This window comes from Saccoglossus kowalevskii, chromosome 4, assembly GCF_978046115.1.
Source record: "Saccoglossus kowalevskii chromosome 4, keSacKowa6.1, whole genome shotgun sequence".
NCBI classification, from domain to species: domain Eukaryota; kingdom Metazoa; phylum Hemichordata; class Enteropneusta; family Harrimaniidae; genus Saccoglossus; species Saccoglossus kowalevskii.
The window spans coordinates 9731425-9756559 of record NC_140644.1 but is presented as its reverse complement, the minus strand read 5'-3'; the positions used below and the strand labels follow the sequence as shown (position 1 = coordinate 9756559).

Here is a 25135-nt window from a genome sequence, read left to right as displayed (position 1 = left end):
TTTATCCATTGAAAATGTGCATAATTTTATTTTATTTCTGTAATTATAAGAATATTATTATTATACACATCAATGCATTAAATTCTCGGCTAAGTACTTGTGTTATTAAAACACCCTCTACCGGTAATTGTTCGCCAGTCAGATACGTTTGAACTAACACAGTCACTGATTACATGTATACTATCCACCAACAGGTTATAGTCTCTAGAAATATTTACCGGGTTATTTATAAGATAAGGTAACTATCTGATAAACGTGACTGCCCGTCACTTACAGTATGTTATATAGTTCTATTATTGAACAAGGTGATAAAATGTCTGATCGTGTGATTCGTTATACTAGTATGTCTGAAAAAAAAATAGTATAAAACAACCTTTGATCTGGTATAAGTTGAAATATTCAGTCTAATTGTGTTTGTGTATAGGCTTTCTTGGTTAATAGTTCAGTAGCCTCATTGCTCGAGCTCTCTGCGTTAGACGAATATACTCCTTTTGATGACCATCGACGCACCAATGTCTTACCTATGAGTCGTCATAAACTACGGTTAAATTGTTTGTACGGTACATACTCTGTATTTGCCGATTCCCTGTATTCTCGGGGGCGGACATCCGGGCATTTTCTACCGCCTTGCAACCCTCGCGGTGAAAACAAAGACCAAAAACTCGCAGAAAACGGTACTTTGCGATGGTTGTTGAGAGTCCCCTGAACAGTGTAACAAGATTAGCCCTACGTGTGCAACATATATGAATTTGGTTGTTTCAGGATTACTTCAAAGTTGAGTTTGTGTTGATTTCTCGAGTTTTCACCGGCTCCACCGCCATTCCACAGCAGCGCGCACAAAGCCCATAGAAATACGTGGTACAGTGGTGCGCGTCTTAGCAACGTAGAACGTCCGTGACGTAGCTCCGACCCCGAGGATATTCTATTGTTATTATAACCTTGTGGTTTGGTCTTTGTACACACCGTGACCGCTGTACCCACATGTACACACGCCTACGTCATGATACCGCCACGTTCTGTCTAATTGCGTTCCGTCTAATTATACTATATAAAAATAACATGTTGTTCTTTATTTTCAGGAATAATAACTATTAGTATTATCACCAGTAGTAATGACACTGTGTATAGCATAATTTCAATTTTCTAAACTGGATTGCTGTTGCTAAATACGACGAATATGCCGATATTTCCCAGAAGAAGTAGCCATCTTGAAATTCCTTTAAGGCCATAATAGAATACATGCTCTGAAACGCAAAATTAAGATTCCCGCAATACAATAACAAAAATCAGTGAGGTAACTTTAGTCCATCTAACAGGATAACGAAATCACGATTCAAATATACTCCATCTATTCCGGCATGTCATACACTTCATCGTCTGTAACGCCCAGGACCATGTATTGTTCATCGCTTACAGCGCCCATGTATTGGGAGTCTCTTTCTCCGGACTCCATTTCTGTATATTCCTCCTCATCCTGACCTAGGTCCATCCCCGTGTACTCAGTGTCGGTACTGACTGGCACTTCATACACCTCGTCTTGTGTTGTCCCTACTGCAGTCGATATTATCGGTGCGTCGTGGTTGAATGACTTCGTCGTGCCTGCTTTATCTTTCTCAGACTGTTGAACATCTAGGTTGTCCTGACCTAGAGATTGTCTCCATTCTTCCAGCGATGATGTTGGTTCGTTTGGTTCCACGTACACTTCGTCATCTGTGGCACCCTCAACCGCGTCTTCTTTGCAATTCGTCGATGGATGTGTTTTTTGTTGAAATTCAACGTTTTCGTAGGCTTCACTGGGTCCGTTTGACTCATTAAATCCGCTACTGGGAATCCTTTCCTTTTTCGTATTTCCATCGGCCACATCCACTTTAGATTTTTCTTTCTCAACCTTTCTCTTTGACTTTGGTTTAAACAACTTTGGTCCACGTTTATTCCAACCTCCTCCGGACTTGTCGTTTGTGTTCTTATTATTGTTTTGTCCGACACCTACAACCACATCGTCTTGGGTTTGCGACTTTCTCCAGTCTTCAACTGACAACTCAGATTCATTCGGGTTAACGTACTCGAGTTCTTGTTCTGTGGTGACTTGACCATGATCGCGATCAGGTTTGCGATTTGGCTGTTCAACTTGAAATTCCACGTTCTCATAGGCCCCATTGTCATCAGCAACGGTCACCGTACTCCCTGTCTGCGGTTTCATGACAGGCTCATCTGTATACTGGTTTTTGTTTGCAGGACGGATCCACTTCCACCAAGAATTACCGTGCCTTCGCTGCACTGTTGGAGACTCGACATCGTCGCTCGGTCGCATTTTCTCACGCAAGTAAAAGTAATACAACAAGAAGAAAAACAGACAGGTCAACAACAGCGTCACAAAAAAGGTAACTGCGATGGCTGGACCAAAGTTGCAATTGCTGCTACAGTCACATAGATCGTCTTCAGACCAATCATAAGTAGTTACCTCCATTACCATTTGCGTGTGAGGTGTTCTTCGGTGTCATCCGCTCACCGTGAGATGGAGTGGTGGAACTGAAATGATAAACGATGTCATAATGAATCACATATATATATATATATATATATATATATATTTATATACATACGTGGACAGAGAAATTAAGACACGACTACATGAGTAAAGTTCACTCTACAGTACTGTTTCGTAAGGTTACCACATTACTGTAGTTTAAATAAAAGAAATGAGCTTTTTTCTTCCTGTAGACACAGAGCCAAATCGTTGCTATGCAACAACTAGTTTTAATATCGTAAACACACTCTATTGTTATGCAAATCTGTAGCGCTTATAACGTAGTCTGTTTTGGTGGTTTATTTAATAAAGTCTTAACTCCTGATGAGTGAGGTACTCCATGTACCTTACGAAACAGTACTGTAGAGTGAACTTTACTCATGTAGTCGTGTCTTAATTTCTCTGTCCACGTATGTAAATCTGGAATAATCGACTACCTTCCTATATATATATATATATATATATATATATATATATATATATATATATATATATACCCATACAGTAAATAACGTACATTTATAATATCCACACTTCAATTTATATAAGTTATATGCTATATATACTATTTGGTGATATACAATATTAATTCATAATACGGATATTCGTATTCGTGATATATCGATAAAGACGATGATATAGATGGTGTGACGTGTGTACTAGTATATACATATATCACATATGGCGTAAGTAAGTTGAACGATCAACGAAGCAATCAGCGGTGTTGTTTCCCTGTGAAATCGTATGTTCGACAGCAAAAAAAAAAAAAAAAAAAAAAAAACGTGGACACGCAGACTGGACAAATTCCAAACGATATCGTCGTTCCTGTTTAGTCGAAAGCATCAGTGAGACCGCTCAGGCTGTCCCTCTATTATGAGGATAGATGAACTGTGGTGAGACAGACGGTGTTAAATTTTGTAGCAACACATTCCGACTATAATCGATTATCTGTTAATTATTTGCCGGTGTTGCACTGAAAGCAGGGAACTGAAACTCTGTTTTAAGACAGTTTGAGCTGAAGTCATATTTTGCGCTACTGAGCATCGTACTGGCAATGCAATGCATTATGGGATATAATATCCCATTGTACATATGAACATTTGTGCTTACAACTTTTTCTAGGGGATTTGGATTATAACACGATCTAAATCCAACGTAAACGTTCCATTATTTTTAGTGACAAATATTTCGTTGGTGTTTGTGAGCTCTTGCGTGATTGGTCAATACATGGATAGCTCTTCCACTTCTGTGTTTTACTCCCTATCAATTTGGGCCCTGTTTAACTCCGGGGTTACGTCCAAACGCCACCCTCTTGACTGGAGATCTGTGTTGAAAAGTAATCCTTTGTTGTTGAGGTGTACGCAAGACGATGAACAACTTATGTTTTTTAACATCACTTCACCTATTAACAATTCACCCCTAGACGTGATAATTTAATTTCAATAATAAAAATCCGTTCTCAAAAATCCAAATAATCACAACCTCATCGAAATCCTTTTTCTATTCTTACCCACAAGCCACATCCAAACCATTCATCAATAAAAATGGTCTGGGGTATACTAGTACTCTGACCCATGCCGAGGACTTCCTGTTTTTAATGCTATATGATACTAGAAAATCAGATTAACTATCACGTGAAACCAAATGAAAATCATTCTAAAATAACGTACTTACACCCAATCTTCAGCAGAACGTAGCCGTTAAAACTTGCAAAACGAGTCTGTTTCGATCGATCATCGCTTAAGCAGCATACAATTTTTGGTTTGTTTTGGCAGATTTAAAAAATGCGAACGGTGTCAATTTTCAAAACTGCATTTTTGTCTGTCTCTGGCGTGCTTCAGAATGATAAATCTTGGCCGATCGTATTTTTTTTTACAAAGAACCTGAATGTACAGCACTAATTTCACCCAACCTCCTGCTCGCATCTGCTTTTCGATATTTTTTTTTCCTCGCTTTTGCAAACGCTTGTTGAAAAAATTACGCTTTATTTTTCGACCGCGCGAACCCAGAAATATCGCCCGTCTGCTCGCTCGAATTTTAAATACATGGCCGTGCCATCTTTTTTTTTTTTTTTTGGAAAACACATCAATATGTTCCTGGTTTCTCTGCTCTCGCCCAGGGCGATTTTTCGGCAGTTTTTAAAGTTTTTTTCTAAATATTTTGGCGTATTTTTTCGGACATTTTTCCTGGCGCCTAAAATAGTCTATTAAGTTTTTATTCAAGAGTATGGTTATTGTGACTAGCGTGAATAGATTAGCTTCGTTTCGACAATGCCCTGTTATCACTGTAAACAATGTTAAATTATTCTTCTAATGCTCAGTTTATCTTTTGAAAACAACTATTTTTTGATTTGAAAAAAAAATCATGCCATTTTCCCATCAAAATCCAAGCCAAAAGATCGTACTACAACATTGGCAAATCTCTTCCGGTAATTTGAACACGTTGGCATCATCCAGCATTTTAATTGGTTGATCAGCGATTTGACCTTTTAGGTCAACTATGCGAGAGAAAGGACATGGCGGATACTTTACAGCATCGAGCGTATATATGCGACCGGAATCATTTCCTTACAATGAAACTAAGTTGAATTTTATTTGCATTTCATAACAATTCAACGAATTTATTTTTTTGTGCGTTATTATAATCACTACTGAGTAATAATCAACAATTGTGAAACGCATGACGGGATTGCGCAACTGTGATCGTTTGCTACTACGCATTGCAGTTAGTTTGTTCATGGATCTTTTTTTAGCTCCATGGTTGGTTTTCGTTTATATTTGAAACTTCGTTTAGAATATACTTTCGTTACCAATAAAATAAAAACAAATGTATTTGAAAAATGGCACTGGGTGACATTGTAATGAAATTTCAGGCGGTCTACTTTTAAATTCAGTAAGAATTATTAGTTATTTTTAATTCTGCAATGATTTCTTTCGTCTTGGGTGGCTCAACTGCCGGCGTTTAAAGTCACGTGGGTGGATTTTTTTAATGAAAATAGAAGTACCCAACAAATATTTGATGATTATTTTTTGAAATTTTGAACCTCAAATAAGGGCGATTTTCGGATGGTTGAATTTACGGCAGAATCCTGTACTAGTATACGCGGGGAGGGAGTCAAGAGAGGGAACAGCCAGCATCCCTTTCACGGGGAAAACGTGAAATCTCGACGGATTTGTTTCGTTCTCACATGCAATATTAAGTTTTGGGGGCTTCTGAGTTCAAAAAAGATGACTAAATCAATCAAATAGCAGGACAACAGCGTTTGGAAACATACATATGCAAAAGTTGGTTTGCCAGTACTTAATATATTTTAACACTTTGGCTACTCTATTGACATTGGCTGTTCATAACTATATATATCATATCTACATGATGATAGTTCGATTTCAATATGCGGGCGAATGTCACAAACTCAATTGATAGTGTAAATGTATTTGACTAATGCAATTGCTGTGTCATTTTTTTTTGAAAATTCGACCGCAAAAGGTTGTATCAACGGGGCTTGCCAACTTGTTAGGTTTGTCGTTTTTGTCGTGAATGTCGTCCTGAAAGGCGAATAGCAAGTTAACCCCAAAATAACCCGTAACCAAATCCGGGTAATTGTTTTTCAAAACTGAATGACAGCGGACACAGTCGCATTCTATCAAGTTTCTGTTTCATTTCTGTTAACTTCTAATGCACTTACCCGATGGAAATAACAACTTTAGTACATTTAAGGAAAAACGATCGTGGAGAATTATAAAAGAGAATATAAGGAGGAAATCATACAATTCTAGCTTAAAAGTAAGTGCAGGAAAACAATAATCAGCGAATAATCCAACCTGTGCATCTCAAAACATCTGACACTGATACGTGTCGTATTCAGTTCCCTATTACGTTTGTTACGTTTCATTTACGACGCCCTATGCTATTATGTCAAGCTATAGTTTGCTTTCATCGAGAGCCGTAAAATAGTAACCAGAAAAGTTACAATCACAATCGGCGGTAGCTCAGCATTATGAATAACGAGCAAAACAAGTTTCAATACACGAACTTAAGCACATTTTAATTAAAATGAACTTTTCATATAAGTATCTAACTAATCTAACTACAAATGTATTCTATGTAACATGTAGTTTAAATAATTAATATATCACACAGTCAAGTATGAAATAGTTGTAGCTCATCTTTAGATGTTTATCTATCATCTAAAATGTACTGTACTGGATGTCAAAAACATCAGTCACAGAAGATTTCATGACCGTTTTAACAAATAATGCAGCAACTCCAAAATTATAATTATTGTTTTAATTATTAACGATTAATCAAATGAGTATAAACACTCATCAGATCTTATCACTTTTTTCAGAGATTGTAGATGTAAGTATATATGAATCATATAAATTCACAGTTTCATTATTTGAATGTAAACTTTCTGGTAAAAATATAAATTTAAAAGAAAAAAGAAAGTTATTCAAAAACGACTGTGACTGTTATGTTTTTCATGTTTTATTCTACATTTTTCAATCCCTTTCAATTTCTTTAATTTCAAATTAATCATTTGAATCTCTAATAATGGATTTATTTACTTAGCAGTCACATGACAACATCAACTTTGCATTTAACGTAACCTCGATTTTTAATTAGTGTATAATATGAGCTTTTGCAAATGTATAGTTTGATATTGTTTAAAACAATTCTATGGAAATAGTTAGTCTGAATTTCACTTCCTAAAAACCTCTACTACGTCCTACATATTTAAAAAAATTATAATAATTGATCATCATTATTTTTGCGCGTTTTCACTGAAAATAATATAATCGAAACTACTATATTTTATGTGACGTGTTTTCAATTGTTCCTGCTGTCCAAATTATCACTTATAATGTGTTGCTAGAGTTTCCATATATCACAACAGATTCCATATATCACAACAGGTTCCATATATCACGACATTTTCCACAACAATTTTCATATATGACTACAGATTCTGTATATCACAACAGTTTTTACATATATCACAACAGTTTTTACATATATTACAACAGTTTTTACATATATCACAACAGTTTTTACATATATCACAACAGTTTTTACATATATCACAACAGTTTTTACATATATCACAACAGTTTTTACATATACCACAACAGTTTTTACATATATCACAACAGTTTTTACATATATCACAACAGTTTTTACATATATCACAACAGTTTTTACATATACCACAACAGTTTTTACATATATCACAACAGTTTTTACATATATCACAACAGTTTTTACATATACCACAACAGTTTTTACATATATCACAACAGTTTTTACATATATCACAACAGTTTTTACATATATCACAACAGTTTTTACATATATCACAACAGTTTTTACATATATCACAACAGTTTTTACATATACCACAACAGTTTTTACATATATCACAACAGTTTTTACATATACCACAACAGTTTTTACATATATCACAACAGTTTTTACATATACCACAACAGTTTTTACATATATCACAACAGTTTTTACATATACCACAACAGTTTTTACATATATCACAACAGTTTTTACATATTATAACCGATACATATCACAAAAGTTTTCTCATATGACTTAAATGTCCATATAACATGTTTCCATATAATACAGCACATTTACATGTATCACCAATTTTTTTGAAATAATACAACAGGTTCGATATATTGGGGTCTCGTTGAGCGTGAGATTCACGAGACTTGTACTAGTTCCAAGTCTCGCTCGTCTTCGCGTTCTCGAGTAGTCATGCATGGGCTCACGCACGCCTTTCCTTTTTGTTGAGTATGTACACGGACTCATGTCCATATAATGAACCGAGGACTGATATATTGGCGACTAATATTTTGACAATCAATCATGCATATAGTCACGACTGTATAAAAGACCTAAGGTCAAATAATTTACCTTCAACCACGCATGCTAGTTGTAGGTGTGTTGACCTGTGATGACCCAAATGTATAGTTTGATATTGTTTAAAACAATTCTATGGAAATAGTTAGTCTGAATTTCACTTCCTAAAAACCTCTACTACGTCCTACATATTTAAAAAAATTATAATAATTGATCATCATTATTTTTTGCGCGTTTTCACTGAAAATAATATAATCGAAACTACTATATTTTATGTGACGTGTTTTCAATTGTTCCTGCTGTCCAAATTATCACTTATAATGTGTTGCTAGAGTTTCCATATATCACAACAGGTTCCATATATCACAACAGGTTCCATATATCACGACATTTTCCACAACAATTTTCATATATGACTACAGATTCTGTATATCACAACAGTTTTTACATATATCACAACAGTTTTTACATATATCACAACAGTTTTTACATATATCACAACAGTTTTTACATATATCACAACAGTTTTTACATATACCACAACAGTTTTTACATATACCACAACAGTTTTTACATATATCACAACAGTTTTTACATATACCACAACAGTTTTTACATATATCACAACAGTTTTTACATATACCACAACAGTTTTTACATATATCACAACAGTTTTTACATATACCACAACAGTTTTTACATATATCACAACAGTTTTTACATATATCACAACAGTTTTTACATATTATAACCGATACATATCACAAAAGTTTTCTCATATGACTTAAATGTCCATATAACATGTTTCCATATAATACAGCACATTTACATGTATCACCAATTTTTTTGAAATAATACAACAGGTTCGATATATTGGGGTCTCGTTGAGCGTGAGATTCACGAGACTTGTACTAGTTCCAAGTCTCGCTCGTCTTCGCGTTCTCGAGTAGTCATGCATGGGCTCACGCACGCCTTTCCTTTTTGTTGAGTATGTACACGGACTCATGTCCATATAATGAACCGAGGACTGATATATTGGCGACTAATATTTTGACAATCAATCATGCATATAGTCACGACTGTATAAAAGACCTAAGGTCAAATAATTTACCTTCAACCACGCATGCTAGTTGTAGGTGTGTTGACCTGTGATGACCCAACTAGTTTTCAAACAAAAGAACTCAAAATTAATTTGAATATTTGTTTGTTTGCGTGAAAACTCTCGACGCGTGAAGAAATCAAGGAATATAAAACAATTACAAGAAACGAGTTGGTTTATTATATATTATCCGTCCACATAAACAAAGACCCGTAACAAATTTGTATGGGAAGGATGAATTACTCATGAACTAACAGGAAGGTAATCAGGCTAGCGCGCCCACAATAAACCGTACTGGCAGGAAGCGATACCGAAAAGAGGTGGACATTCAACTCCTTGCAATGGATCCTTATTCTTTCACCATCGATCAAATTGCAATTGGTTTCAGTGTTTGTCGACTCTTTTGTAAATAACCGAATTGAGTTTAGTCATTTTAAAATGTATTAGACAGTATCGTTGCAGGTGCTGCTCAAGGCTGCTAGTAAAATGTATCCTGGCGGAACTATGACAAACACTACAAATATGATATACTAGTATTATATACATGCCCGCATTACCACGTGGCTGCGTTGAAAATAAGCCATTGAAGGTAAGTAACCACTTACACTTGTTTTCGTAAAGTATTACAAATAGAATGTGGCTGATGTTTTAAAGCGGCGGATAAGTGGAAATGGAAGTGGAAAAGTAACACAGACTGTTTGTAGTCATTGAAATTAATTATACCCACCCCAACGTTGATTACAATCTGCTGTAAATATATATGAAATAGGAAGTGAAACATTTTACGATGAAATATAAAATAGTTTATATCATGAACATACGAGTTTTGTTGGACATTTTATTTATATTCTTAGTTTTGCATTTTATTCCGCGTATATTTCTTTTTGTGAAAGACAATGGCTGTTAGCATTAAACGTCGTGGTGAATTTCAGACGTTAATGAATCATATTTACTTTGCTTAGTAAGCTTCATATGCATCCTAATAAAAACTGGTTTTACTTCCACAATTCCGGTGTTCTTTACACATTACGTGTGCACGATAACGACTTCCACACCGGTCATGATTGTTTTATTTGTTCATCTACTCTCAGCGCAAAAGAAGAATTTTTTCTTTAGATCTTTAAAAGTGTTTATAAATTTCACAATTAAAATTGAAACGAGTGTGTTCTATTCGCCGATCGATCAACATTGGAATGTTTTTCCAAATATCGTCGTTGCGCACCGTGCTCGTTGATTGACTAGTTGAATTCAACAGTCATTAAAATTTATAAATATTTATGAATTTATTAGGAGGAAGTGAACTCCTTTATTGCGCTAGGAGTAGAATCAATCACACCTTCCTTGTTATCGCCAGTCAAGTATTTGTTGTTGTTATTAGAAAAACAACGACAACCACAATAAATTGATGCACAAAAACACTAGGAATGTTGCCATACAAACAAAACATTTTCACCTTAATATCACAGCCCAATGTTTTGAGATACTAAGGTGAGTGTGCCAGAAATCAACATTCAACGTGTAAGTAATTGGTCAATTCCTTAGTGAATTGTTATATTCCACCTCCCGTATTATCCACGTATATTTTGAAATTATGGGTCCCGTGTTCCGGGGCACCATTCCTGGTCTCCTGGAAAGGGTGCGTATGGGGTATCTAGGTCACTTTGGGCAATACCCTACAGCACAGTATTGTGCATGCCTACAATGTCTGGCAGACAGGGAAACAATGCTGTTCAAATCGTGACCCAATTCACTATACTGAATAGCGATTTTTTGTGTTTTATAATAAGACAAACAACATGAACTAACATTTACAATGAGGAAGGTTCAATTGTCGTATCCAAGAAAGTGTACTAGTATTCTGTGTGGTACGTCGTTGCTAAGTACGCCTGTATTGTGAAGTCCCACCACCGCACACGCACACACAATAAGTCGAGCGTTACACGACGCTGGTGAAACACATTATTGACAAATCAAAATCACGTTGGAAAACACGGTGGGTACATACAGTGAACAGTCCGCTATTATGGTGAAGGGCGGTTTGCTATTGAACTCAAATCAGGTCGTATACTTACCTGCTTTCTTTGTGCAGACAATGGTGTCACGAGTACAGCACAGCGATGGAATTGATCGAGCTCAAACGAGGAAGAAGGAAGTATCAAAGGTTGATTTACAATGCAACGATCAACTCGTTTTAACCTATTGTTTCGTAAGTTTACGTATCGTGTCACTTAATTTACATATCATGTCACAGTACTGCGGTCCATATATTATGCACTTCGTGTCAATACAATAAGAATTTGTAATTTTTGAAATGCACAATTGGCAATTATTAAGAGTACACAATTTTGTCTTTGTGAAATGTATGAAAGTTTCAAAATTGCTAAACGTGTATAAAAGTTTTCAAAAAATGCCCAACTTGCCTCTGACTGAAATTCCAAACGTGCAATTCACAGTCTAGTTTCAAAAATGCAAACGTTGAGCTTTTGAGGAACGTTGGACATTTTGAAAAACGCGTTTTCAAATAATCACAATTGTCCAGTCCTCCTCATTTCAAAGTTGTTTTTGAAAAGCAGGTTTAAATATTTTAAACCCCAATTTTTTCTAAAATGTAAACATCTCAAAAATGTTTTAAAAAATGTCAAGTGTGCATTACATCAATTTGAAAATTTCTAAAATGATTTTTTTTATTTTGAGATGTAGAGTTTGAATTTTTGAGTTAAGCAAGACTTTTTCAAGAAGAGTTACAAAACTGTACATTTCGAGAAAAAATAAATAAAAAAATGCATTTTCAAAAACTTATTTTTGAAATGCTCATTTGGCGTTTTGAAGCCCGACTTTGAGCCGAGAAAGCTTGCACATTTCGCATTTTAAACACGTTAGTCATTTTTGAAACTTGTACATTTTCTAGACACCTTTCCTTCTAAGAGTTGAGTTCCAGAAATGCTCCAGAAATTTTGTTTGTTTAGGAAATGCTCCAGAAATTTTGTTTATTTAGGAAATGCACGCCTCATGAACAAGACTGAAGTGTGTAAAGAATATAAAATTTTCAGAAATGTTTAACGTGCCTAAAATTCAAAATGTGCAAGCCACCTCAGCTTAAAGTTGGGTTTTAACCAATGAACTGAATGTGCTCCCGTGTGTTTATTAATTGAAAATCAATTGAGCAGATTGATTCAAAACTAATATAAGGACACTCCCAATGAAAGATTTTCCAGATCCAGTAATATTTATTGATACTATGAATTACTTTTTTTTCTATTATAAACTATTATTCAACTACTATTATTGCCAATCTACAAAAACAGCGAGTAGGAGAATGATTTGTTATTATGCAAATCAGGTAATTAATATGCATATAATGTTTGTATATACAAGCAGCAAACATGTTCAACGTCTCGACCTATTTGAAAAAAGAAACATGCTAAAAGCAATTAATTATGTCATTGGCTCTGTGTTCATACGTGTATACAGACTGAACTGAGCCGGCCATGTTTCTTCAAAATACTTGCAATGAAGGGAACTAAATCGGTGTGAAGTTGGCTTATCTTGTTCACAGGTGTTTCAACGTCGGCTTCACTATAAAGTTGGCCTTCAAACTGGCTTTTTGAGCACACGTGCGAGCACGGTATAAGTTTCAATCCATTTGAAGAAACTGTTAGAATATACACAAAGAACGTTTATAATTTATATGCAAATTAGCTAATTAATATGTAAAGATTAACAACTAAATATACAGTATGTGGGTACCAAGTTTCAAGTCACTAAAATAAACTACTGCTACGCTACAAGCTATACATAGCTAACTAGTTAGCTAATTAATATGCACAGCTTAATTTTAAAATATTTTAATATATTTGATATTATTCTACACAAACATGTACTTAGTTGCAATGCACTTGGGCAAAATGTTACAATACAAAAAATATAAATACAGTTAATTAGTATGTAAATTAGCAAATTAAACTGAACAGTCTGAATAGAACTTATTATCAGACAATAAGCTTTACAAGTTGTATGTAATTACCAAAATTCAACTCATATTTACCAAAATTCAACCCATAGGAGTAAAACGTTGTTATGATACAGATAAAATAGCTGAACACATTTAATCAGCATGCAAATTAGATGATTCATACGCACATATCAATTAGAAGTTGTTATTAGATACTAATCTACATAAAAAGCAATCTTGTACCACTAAACATGCTAAATTGATTAATCATTATGCAAATTAGATAATCAACATGCACACATTTGTACGAAAATCTAAACAGGCCTGGTTAAAAACGCAAACGTGCATTTCAAGAATGTCAAATATGTAAAAGTTGTCACACATTTTGGCTGTCAGTTAACGGGCGATGGTCGTTGAGACGATGATGGTCGTCATATATGGGATGGCGACTGGTAGGCAGACCAACGATTACAAACTGGGACTAGAGACTTCCTGCAACATCTCATCCAAATATGCAGTTTTCCTACAATAGCCTTCTCTGTACTGCATATGTCATAAGCCTTTACAGCAATATTCCACATAACGATGGTCTTAAAGACTGCTTTGACGCACTTGAAACAGGGCAGCCCCATCAACTGTAATATTTGATGTTATCGAGTTTTTACCAACTTGGATTTGTACCTGCTTCAAGCCAGTTTTAACAAACTGAGAAGGATTTATCGTGTTATCCAAGCTACCTATTTCTTGTATTCGTGGTTAGACGTATTTGCTCCACCCATTATTTTTCACTCCATGTCACCAAACACAATTTGTAGACTGATATAAAGAATTAATCTCACCTTAGGAACTAGTGCAAAAATGACAATTTTTACTATTTTCCATTTTTTTAATTTTCATACCTGGATCGTCTTTGCAGTCGGAGAAGCTCGCAGAGGAGTACACTAATTTTAATCTTATACTCTTGCAGTTTATCAGATTTATTTGTCTGTCGTGCAAGCCTTCTCAGCTGAAAGTCGGGTTAAACAATGCTAAAAGCGTGACATATTTCTAATATACGGCATTTCTATGTTACATTTCTAGTTTACGAGGCATCTCTCAGGCTACTCAACTTTCCTGTGCAATATTATTACTTTTGTCTTTATTTTCTTAAGACCTAGATTTAATATTCAAATGTAAATATACATGCCTAAACATATTCCTACTTTCAGGCACCCCTCGTCGAGTAACGCCGCGAAAGTCCAACCAAAGTTCGTATACAGTACACAGGAAACACATACCGACACTAGACTTGTAGTTGTACATCTGATGTATTCACTCGAATAAATAACCACATTTAATACCACCACGTGTCCGTTAGCCTTGTTCACTATAACACGTGAATTTCAAAAATGTAAAATAAAAAATGTTCGAATTACAAAAATGTCAAATGTGCTTAAAATGTCAAATGTGCAAAACTTTCAGATACCAAAGTCGGGTTTCAAATATGACAAAGTGCATTTAAAAAATGTATAAGTTAACAAAATGTCATTGTGTATACGTTTTCATACATTTTAGCAGCGGTAGCAGCTAATATTTCTTTCAAACCATATTAATTGGTTTTGCAATCAATGTTGAAATAAACACAATTCATTTATCTAATATTAAAGAACTACTTTCATGTCAGCTGCCGACTCTGTTTAGAATATTTCTTTGTCTTGTGCTCCGTTTGATGTGCTCGCCTGAGAACTACAAGTGCTTTATTCAGACTTCTCCTCAACATGGCGTTCTCCTCGTTCACTTTTTCGTGTGTTCTCAGCCAGCTCCTTCTCTCTTCTTCTAATTGGTGTAGTCTCATCATGCACTCGTTCACGTAATTGGCTATGCTAGTTTCTTCCAAGTCTATATCTCCACTGGTACAGTCCCGCTGCGCGTTTCTCCCGGATACACGGCTCAGAGACAGTGTATCCTTTAGTTGTGCGATAGTCTCATCTTTCTCGTATCCCATGACAACCAGCTTTCTTTCCCACTCCTGTAGTTGACTTATCCGAAGCGTCATTTCCGTCAATTCTCTACGAAGCTCAATGTTCATGGTTTTATATTTGTTATTTTCTTCTTCATCGACGAACTTGGCTGTCTGTTTCATCTCGCCAATGCTAATATTCCCGGCCATGACGCCACAGTTTGTTTGTTTACCTCGGACAAGTTTCTCCAGGCTTTTAACTCGATCTCTAAGTTGCACATTCGCTGTGTTCATCTTTGTTATACATGCTTCTGTCTGACTTTCCCTCTCATGCTCATCCAATCTGATGGATTTCGAATTTTTCAATCGTCGTCGCAAGGCTGAATTTTCTAGACATGTCTCTTGAAATAGTTTCTTTAGCTCACTGAGTTCCCTCTCCAAACTCTCGGCTCTGATTTGTGACGTCACTCTCGACTCTTCTATGTCATAAAAGACAGTTTCAAGTCTCCTTATGTAGCTTTCTGCTTCATGCATTCTACTTGAAACCATTACTAGTTTCTGTTCTGTTTCTGCGCAACACGTAAGTCGTGCAGCATCGCGGTGATGTACGCTCGATTGTTTCTTTTTGGTAAATGGCAGTTGCTGTAGCAGCACGTCAGCGTCGATGCCGGTAATGTGTTCACCCGACTCGTAGTTTTCTATCGACCCGATAGACCTATGAATGTAAAGATATGACTCAAGTTAGTACGCTCTGACATAACTGCATACATGTTCAAACATGTGCATGCGAAATAAATGAACAAACAAACAAATAACAGTAAATAAATAAATTATTTAATAAATAAATAAATAAATAAATAAATAAATAAATAAATAAATAAATAAATAAATAAATAAATAAATAAATAAATAAATAAATAAATAAATAAATAAATAAATAAATAAATAAATAAATAACGCGTCTTGTCTTACATGATAAGATTGTTTGTGAAACGGTCTTGACGCAACTCACACTTTTCATCACCAAAGAGAGCAGCATTTTCTTCGGAAATTACGTCAAGTTCTGTTTCCCGGGATTCCATGGAAGCCCGTGACTGTGAAATATACATTACCGGCCGTTCATTGATCGCGTTTAGATATTTGTTTCGTTCGTCGACGGCAGCGCAATGAGTATTAGTGCTTCTGACGTAGTTCGTATCACAATAGTTTTCCGTGACTGGCGTCGCACTCTTCGCTTCTTTTGTTTTTATTTGAAACATACCTGTCTTCCAACCATGGCTCTGAATTTGTCGTCCAATGTACACTGTGTTTTTGCTTGCTACTCTCGAACCGGATGACCCCATTTTTCTTTGAATTATTTGAGTGTAGTACGGACGCCTAGTGCCTGACATGCCACAGACGGATTATAATAATCAGTTTACCCATGATTCAACGCGATATCGCGTCGGTTGCGCACGCAACAGAGGGCGCACTGAAATGGAACACATTGGAGTAAGTACAATCGCTTGTTGATCTGGATATTTTACACTCATAGTTGCTGCTAACTTGGGAAGTAAAGTACAAAAATAACACTGAATACACGGAAGGATAAACTATTTTAAATAAAAGTAAACACAGGAATCGAACCATTTTTCACGTACACAGGCGCTCGAACCGTTGGTCCTGAATGTATCCAAACAAAATATACTACTCAATAAATAGAGTGTATTTTTGACAATCAGACCCAGTGACTCAAGTGTGGTAGTGTACACTTTTCTGAAACAGAACTTCAGAACCATAGAAGGCAACGTTTCAGACCACCCAGAACCAAGTGCGCCCTCTATCGCCGACAGTTGTTAAATGAGTTACATTTGTTTCGTTATCCAATTTTCTTCATCATTTTCAATAATTGTACATAAGTAACACTAACATTGCTAAAATAAATACGTATATATTATTCTTTTGTCGGTATGTCTTTATTCAAATTGTATAATCCTGAAGTGAAACGCCGGAATAAGACGACGAAATGATCCAGCGACCGTGATGCACTGTGAGGTTGCCCAAGTCCGCCATAATGATGATAAATTCTGACCCTGAACTTAAGGGATTTGATTAACCAATTAAAGTAAGTACCGGTTACAGAATAACAGAATGAGAATTCTGTCAATTCTATGAATGGATTAAAATACAAACAATTATATTTGTTCCGCAGAATGAACGGTTTGATTTTTGTATGCGCTTACTCCGTCAAAACATCGTTTAGTGTGATTAAATTAAATAATTATTGTTGAAAAATGGGTTCAAAAGCGTACAGTAGGTATGATGATTTTCTGAACAGCTTGTTCATGCTGGGACTGCGGGATCTGTGCGTTGCCAGATATTGTGGGAATCGAAATTACAGGATAAAGGAGACGATCGATTAAGTCAAGGAAAGAGACTTTATTATACGATATAGACTACACGAATACTATACAGCTACTGCCGAATAAAGCGTGTGTTGAAAGTATACATACAGTGTGGCCGGAAGTTTGGGCTTACGTAACTTGTTACTGAATAGCCAATCAACTAACTCAATAATAATTAACTTAAGTACATAACGTATCTCTTTGTGGTTTCCGCAGTTCGATTGTGGTTCCGACATTACTCCCGGCCCGCAAGTGATTAAATTCGAAGTAAATATAAACAGAAATACTAAAGTAAGTGTAAAAAAAACACACTGGGGTAAAGAATCGATCATAAACAAAATACGACATTATACTAATACAACGATGTAGCTACAATCATGTCAAGTTCTACGTAAAATATCTTCAAATACTAGCATGTAACAAATTCAACTAAAGATAAATATCCATTTACATAGGCAAATTGTCACACACACACACACAAAAAAACTAACACAATTTCATTTCGTTTAAGTCTGTTATTCTGCAACGAGCAACGGCGGCCGCATTTCTACGGGGTCTGGTTATTTCAATGCCGTTAGTGTCTGGTACCGTGTTCATACCGTTAATGTTAGGTAATTCGATGTCATCTGCAGCGTTTAACTCCAACGGATAGAGTTTACTGATCGGTCGATTGGTTCGTCCGTGTGGTGTTTTAATATCCACAGATCGGACTAGTCCATCTCTTCCGTAGTTTAATCTCTCAACTTTTGCCATATTCCAATGCAGTCGCTTCTGGTTGTCATGATGGACGAGAACAATGTCACCGATTTTGACGGTATTTGTTGATTTACCAGTGAGCATATGGCGTTCGCGGAGAGCGGGTAGATATTCGGAGATCCATCTACGCCAAAACTGCTGAATCAACTCAGACAGACGTAAATATCTTCGTTGAATTTCGGTTTGGTTATCACCAAAGGTGGGGTCCTGTAATTCGTCAGGGTCGACTGGTTGACTTGGTAACATCGTGATCGGACGTCCATTTATTAAATGCGATGGTGTGAGTGCTATCAAGTCGTCCGCGTTTCCAGAAACATAAGTAATCGGCCTATTGTTCAGGACGGCTTCTATTTCCGCTACAATTGTGCTAAGTTCATCACAGGTTACGAATGAACGTTGAAGTACCTTCTTAATAGCGGTTTTCGTAATACCAACCAGACGCTCCCAAAAACCGCCATACCATGGAGCGCGTTTGAGAATGAATTTCCACTGCATTCGCTTGTTGGTTAAATATCTGGTGACTTCAGGAGAATTGAACAGATCTTGTAGTTTATCGGCGGCTGACAGATACGTAGACGCATTGTCGGAGATCAACACGGATGGCAACGAGCGTCGTGCGGAGAATCGTCGAAATGCGCGTAAAAAAGTTGCAGCAGATAAATCAGACACGACTTCCAAATGTATTGCTCTGGTAACAGCACAAGAAAATAAACAAATGTAAACTTTCTGGTCCTTTCCGTCGTGTTGTCCCTTTACGTATAATGCACCGGTAAAATCGACACCAGTAACCGTGAACGGTGGCGCATCATTTACACGACAGTGTTGTAGTGGGGCTTGTATGGGCTGTTGATATGGTTTCCCGGTGATTTTTCTACAAGTCACGCATTGTCGTATAATTCTTTTCACGAGTTGGCGGATCTTTGGTATCCAGTATGTTTGTCGTAGATCTGTGACCGTGGATAATAATCCTGAGTGGAGCATGCGCGAGTGGGATTCCAACACAACGAGGATCGTATATCGATGTCCATATGGTAGGAGTATTGGAAATTTCGTGTTGTAGTCGAGAGGGGCATTATGTAACCTCCCCCCACAGCGGAGTAATGTATCATTGTCGAAGAATAAACCAAGTTGTCTGGTGAGGGTTGGCTTTCGGCGATGAGTGGTGACGTCAGCGCTAAACGCTTCACGTTGAATATCTCTTATCCACTTGGTTTCGGCTTTGCGTAATTCCTCAGCGGATACTGTACTAGATGTATGTTTGTCATTTCGAAGATTAGATACAAATCTTAGCACAAGAGCTGTTGTACGTAATAGCTTGTTTAAACTGCTAAATCTGTCGGCGTCTATGATGTGCTGTATCCCGACGTTAGTTGTCTCGTTCACAGTGGTAGTATCTTGAGCGGTATCGGTTTCCACAAAGGTATGCAGGACTGTACTATCAAATACAGGACATATTGGCCAATCGCCTTGCTTTAGCCAAGTAGGACCGCACCACCATAGTTCTGAGTGTTGTAGCCGGTGTGACGAGATCCCGCGTGTAACCAGATCTGCCGGATTGTCCTTTGTTGGACAATACTTCATTGTCATGGGGAAAGTCTTTATTTCGTTAACGCGGTTAGTGACGAACAAAGGCAACTTCTTGTCACTCTTTAGCCAATGAAGAACGATCTGGCTGTCCGACCATATTATGTGTTTCGTAATGTTCACCGTATCTTTTAGTGCGTCGGATACAAATTGAATCAGTCTGGTGCCAATAACTGCTCCCATGAGCTCCAGGCGTGGTAATGTCTGTTTCTTTAATGGTGCTGCTCTGGTTTTCGACATAACAAGAGATGTTTGTTCTGTGTTGTTATTACGTAAATAAACAGCGGCACCATATGCCCTCGTACTTGCGTCTACAAAGACATGTAATTCGTGGTCGTCTTTACGGTCATAAACGTCCGAGAAATATTCTCTATTCATTGTAATGTTCGTAGCCGTTTTCAAATCCGTCAATATGGCGTTCCATTCATTTGTCAAATCGGAAGGTAAAGGTTCATCCCAGTCGAGCTTTCGTTTCCATAATTCTTGTGTAAATATCTTCGCTTTAATAACCACTGGTGCTAAATAACCGAAAGGATCGTATACGCTAGACGTTGCACTACTTACTTCACGTTTAGTTGGCAATATGGTTTCGTCATTTGAAATATTATTTGCGTAGGTAAGCTTATCCGACAATGTTTTCCAACGTAATCCGAGTATGTGTACCTCAGTGTTTAGATCAGCTACATTGTCAGCTTTAGCGAGATCACGTAATTGTTCGCAGTTAGAAGCCCATGACCGAAGATTAAACCCTCCAGTTTTAAAAGATCCTTCGAGAATTCATAGTATTCTATCACGTCCTTGATTTCAGATGTTCCACTTATGATATTGTCTACATAGATATTGCGTTTCAGATCAGATGTAATTGCATTTGTTGCGTTTTTCTCTGTGTGTGTTTTCAAGACGGCGTTCAATATGAAAGGCGAAGAGGCTGCTCCGAACGGTACTGACTTGAATCGATAAGTCTTAAATGCGCTATCAGGATTAGTTGGGTCAGTTAGCCACAGGAATTTTGTGTAGTCGCGATCACTTTCGTGGAGACGTACATTCAGAAAAGCTTTTTCGATGTCGCTGCTAAACGCGTAACGATGTACTCGAAATCTAAGTAGAATTCCTGTCAAGTCATTCAATAACGGTGGCCCAACTTCCAAGCAGTCGTTGAGGCTGGGTATTATGGGTGATTGTTTACTGCTACAATCATAAACTACACGGATGGGTGTGGTCGGTGAATCCTTCTCAATGGCATGATGTGGTAAGTAATGTCTCCGTTCGTTGTCGTCATTAAGAACTTCTTCTACGAAGTCCCGAGATATTTGATCGTGAATGGTCTTATTGTAGTACTCCAAAATATCAGATGGTAAGCGGTGCACCAAATTTCGTGTTCGTTTCTCGCTTAACTGATAGTTCGTTGGTAGGGGCGGATGTTCTGGTTTCCATGGGAACTTCGCGGTGTATTTCCCTTCTTCAAACTGTAAATTAGAGTCACAATATTCTTTGAAGAAATCCGCTTTTGGTTCGTGTATTTCGTCCCTTATTCCGATAGATTCCAAGTTCCAGAAATCTTGGAGTTTAATTTGCTCATTCTGGTTACTAGCAGCTATATGTAACATAGTTGTGTTAGTCGGGATTCTCATTCTGGTTCCAGTTGGTCCGGATAGAAGATATCCAAATTCCGACATTACAGCTGTTGGTCCCGGTCCTCGGATTATGTCGTCTCCCACAAAGTTCCAATAGTAGTCGGCGCCGATCAGTAGGGAAACTTCAAAGGAATCCGATGATGATGCAGGGTGTGCCAGGCGTAGGCCTCGTAAATGCGGGAGATTTAAAACAGATTTCGATATCAGATTCTTCATTGGTGTTGATATTGTTGGAACAATCAGTGCCGACACACTACGGGATCCGTTTAATGTCTTGAGATTAACTGTCCCTTTGTTGAAGGACCGGACGTTGCCGCTATTGTCACCAAATGTCGCCAACTGTATTAACTCTGATCCAGATGGTTTAACATTCAGTTTTTGTGCCAAATCTTCAGTGATGAATGATCTTGTTGCTCCTTCATCAAACAACAGAACAGCGGTCAATGATTGAGTGTCAGTAGAAATCTCTGTTACGGCAGTTTTTAATAAAACTGGTTGATTATCGTAGTTGTTTTTTCTTTGAGCAGCTGCAGCGAAGTTAACACATGCCGGAGTCGATTTGTTGAGTGATGTTGACGTTGTGTCACGACTAGATTGGTCTGAGGAGGCGCGCATTTGTGGTTCTAATGTACAGAGTGATGTGTGATGTTTTCTCCCACAGCGAAGGCATTTATTGGTCGATCTGCACTCCGAAACTTGGTGTCTTCCCAGACAATTAAAGCACAGCCTGTCACGCTTCACGATATCATGTCGTTTATTTCTATCCGTTACGATGACACAATTACTATGAAAATGCTGTCCTTTACAGTAAGCGCAGGTTTTTCTCGGTTTTGGTGCGTTACGGGGTCGAAAATTGCGTGTCGGTGTCGATGTACGTGTTGCCGATGTCTTCGTACCAGTATAGAAAGCCGCAGTCATTTGTTGTGTTTCTTGTTCGTATTCACCTTCACTATCGTTGATCAATGAACTTACTTCGAGTGCCTGTATTTCTTTGTAAAGTGATTCACGTAGTTCCGATAATTTCCACTCACAGTCGCCGTGATCACGTGTTATCTGTTTCCGTATGCCTCTTGGTAACTTCTCGAATACGATCGGAACTAACAGATCACCATACGACGTTTCCTTTTTACCGAGAGCCTCGAGTCCGCGTACATTAGTTTCTATAGTGTCATAGAAATTTCGTAAACTGTTCATATCGCTAGTTGGCTTGGGCAAATCCCACAAAGATTTCATATAAGCATTGACGATTTTATGTGTTTGGCCATATCGTTTTTCCAGCAGTTGAATAGCATGTCGATAGTTCGTATTCGTCAATGGTAGACCATCAATAGTTCTCGCTGCTTCTCCGGAAAGTTGACCTCGGAGGTATTGAAATTTCTGAACTTCGCTGAAGCTTGGATCGTTATCCACAGCAGAAATAAAAACATCATAAAATGCTTTCCATTTTAGGGAGTCGCCACTGAATGTCGGAAGCTGTAGCTTCGGTAAGTGGACGGTATTACTAGTGGAAGTTGTAGATTGTCTAGTAGAAGAGGTGTTTGTTCTTACCGTCGATCCCGTTATCTCCCTTGTCGCAGCGTGTTGATTGATAAATTTACAGATTGTGAACTTTCTGGTGAAAACTTCATCCATGTAATTGTCGGCTTCTAGAATAACGTCGTTTAACTGGTCTTCGTTAGTTGACTGAATAATTTCAGCGTCGAGTTTCTCTAACAACTTAAACTTATCTTCGATGCGTTCTTTTGTGATCAAGAGATTGTCCCAATCCACGTCGTCTTCACTGTTGAATTTTACAATCGTATCTTCGGCTTTCTTGAGTAGCTGGGTCATCTTTCCTCGGTAGGCTGGGCGAGTTCCTCTGGCAGACATGATCGTTTCCTTAAATCCTGGTCTCGGCACCAAAAAATGTGGGAATCGAAATTACAGGATAAAGGAGACGATCGATTAAGTCAAGGAAAGAGACTTTATTATACGATATAGACTACACGAATACTATACAGCTACTGCCGAATAAAGCGTGTGTTGAAAGTATACATACAGTGTGGCCGGAAGTTTGGGCTTACGTAACTTGTTACTGAATAGCCAATCAACTAACTCAATAATAATTAACTTAAGTACATAACGTATCTCTTTGTGGTTTCCGCAGTTCGATTGTGGTTCCGACAGATATCGTTTTGACTTCACACTTCCAATATGAGCCTTGAAATACCCCCATTAAAAGCTTTTAGTTAAAAACAAAAATTATAAGAACACACTTTCCTATGCTGTTATATTTCATCATTTAATGTAAAAATTAATATTTCTTTTCACTCTACTTTCTGAATTAACGATCATGACTTTAGTTTGCTTTATATTTACATCAACACCCCATTGGCGTGCAATAACTCAATTAACCTAGATGACACAGGACTTAATAATAACATTTATGTTGAAGATCATTCTGCTGTATGTATTCAGATGCATGTGAATTGAAATGAAGCTACAGTGTGATACTATATGTGTGTAGTTTTGGACTTTTCGTTTTATTTCCTCGTTCGTTGTAATTTGTGCTATGACTTTTTTTAACCGAAGTTCCCGTACCAGCCTGAGTTACTGCAATTCCAGTGCCAGTTCTTACGTACACAGAGTGAGAAACACGTTGTGACGTGTAGTTAGGTGATGTGCATCGTCGTAGAAGCAGTGGCATGAAACCATAATAATTTAGTTACATAGATGGTGGTCACCGAGTTTGTGATTAACTTTCACCCGGTTATACAATACACAATTGAGTGACTAGAAATAACGTTACTATTACATGATATAATTCCTTCTAGGGTCGACGGCGATCGTATTTCTATCTCCATTTACCGATACACTAAACCCACCGATTATCAGTTATTCACAGCATGAATAATCTCATCCAACACGAAGCACAGTTTTAGTTACATAGATGGTGATTCATCGAGTAATCGTGCCTGATTACTAAATTCCCCATTCTGCCTTGTACGTATGCTTCGACTGACAGCTACCCCCCCCGCATGATTTGGAATTTTTCATCACGTTTTTCGTGATTTTGTTGGCACAGTGACAAACTTGAAAAATCACGAAGAAGATGAGGGGAAAAGCTCTAAATATAGCAGAAAAATATCCACAAATAACGAGAATGGGCACAAGTAGACACAGTCAGCTGGCGCATGAGTGTTAATAAAATAAATGCGATATTTACTACCAGTGCTTGTATATGGGGGCCGCCATCTCGAATACGGCATGAAACTACCGGTAAATAAAGAGTCTGTGGCGGCCCCCATATACATATAGTAAATACCGAATTTATTTTATTATCACTTGTGCGCAAGCTGACTGCAAGTAAGCTATAGATTTACACCTACAAATACTGTAAAAGTATT

General features: G+C 37.2%; 3 protein-coding genes across 3 annotated transcripts; all 3 read right to left on the bottom strand.

Annotated features, from left to right (window-relative positions):
* Positions 1 to 11673, bottom strand: LOC144350471 (uncharacterized). The gene is made up of 2 exons (XM_078008654.2): positions 11573 to 11673; positions 1 to 2529 (listed from the first exon to the last, which is right to left on the bottom strand). The coding sequence occupies exon 2, from the start codon at positions 2471 to 2473 to the stop codon at positions 1349 to 1351; it is 1125 nt and encodes a 374-aa protein (XP_077864780.1). The 5' UTR covers positions 2474 to 2529; positions 11573 to 11673; the 3' UTR covers positions 1 to 1348.
* Positions 11674 to 18261: 6588 nt separating this feature from the next.
* On the bottom strand, positions 18262 to 20493 carry LOC146746608 (uncharacterized). Its single transcript, XM_085498230.1, has one exon. The coding sequence runs from the start codon at positions 20491 to 20493 to the stop codon at positions 18262 to 18264; it is 2232 nt and encodes a 743-aa protein (XP_085354356.1).
* A 302-nt stretch (positions 20494 to 20795) lies between these two features.
* LOC146746607 (uncharacterized) lies at positions 20796 to 23618 on the bottom strand. The gene has a single exon (XM_085498228.1). The coding sequence runs from the start codon at positions 23616 to 23618 to the stop codon at positions 20796 to 20798; it is 2823 nt and encodes a 940-aa protein (XP_085354354.1).
* Positions 23619 to 25135: the final 1517 nt, after the last annotated feature.

Coding starts and splice junctions, on each gene's coding strand:
- LOC144350471 (XM_078008654.2), bottom strand. CDS start 2,473: ATGGTAATGGAGGTAACTACTTATGATTGGTCTGAAGACGATCTATGT.
- LOC146746608 (XM_085498230.1), bottom strand. CDS start 20,493: ATGAATAGAGAATATTTCTCGGACGTTTATGACCGTAAAGACGACCAC.
- LOC146746607 (XM_085498228.1), bottom strand. CDS start 23,618: ATGTCTGCCAGAGGAACTCGCCCAGCCTACCGAGGAAAGATGACCCAG.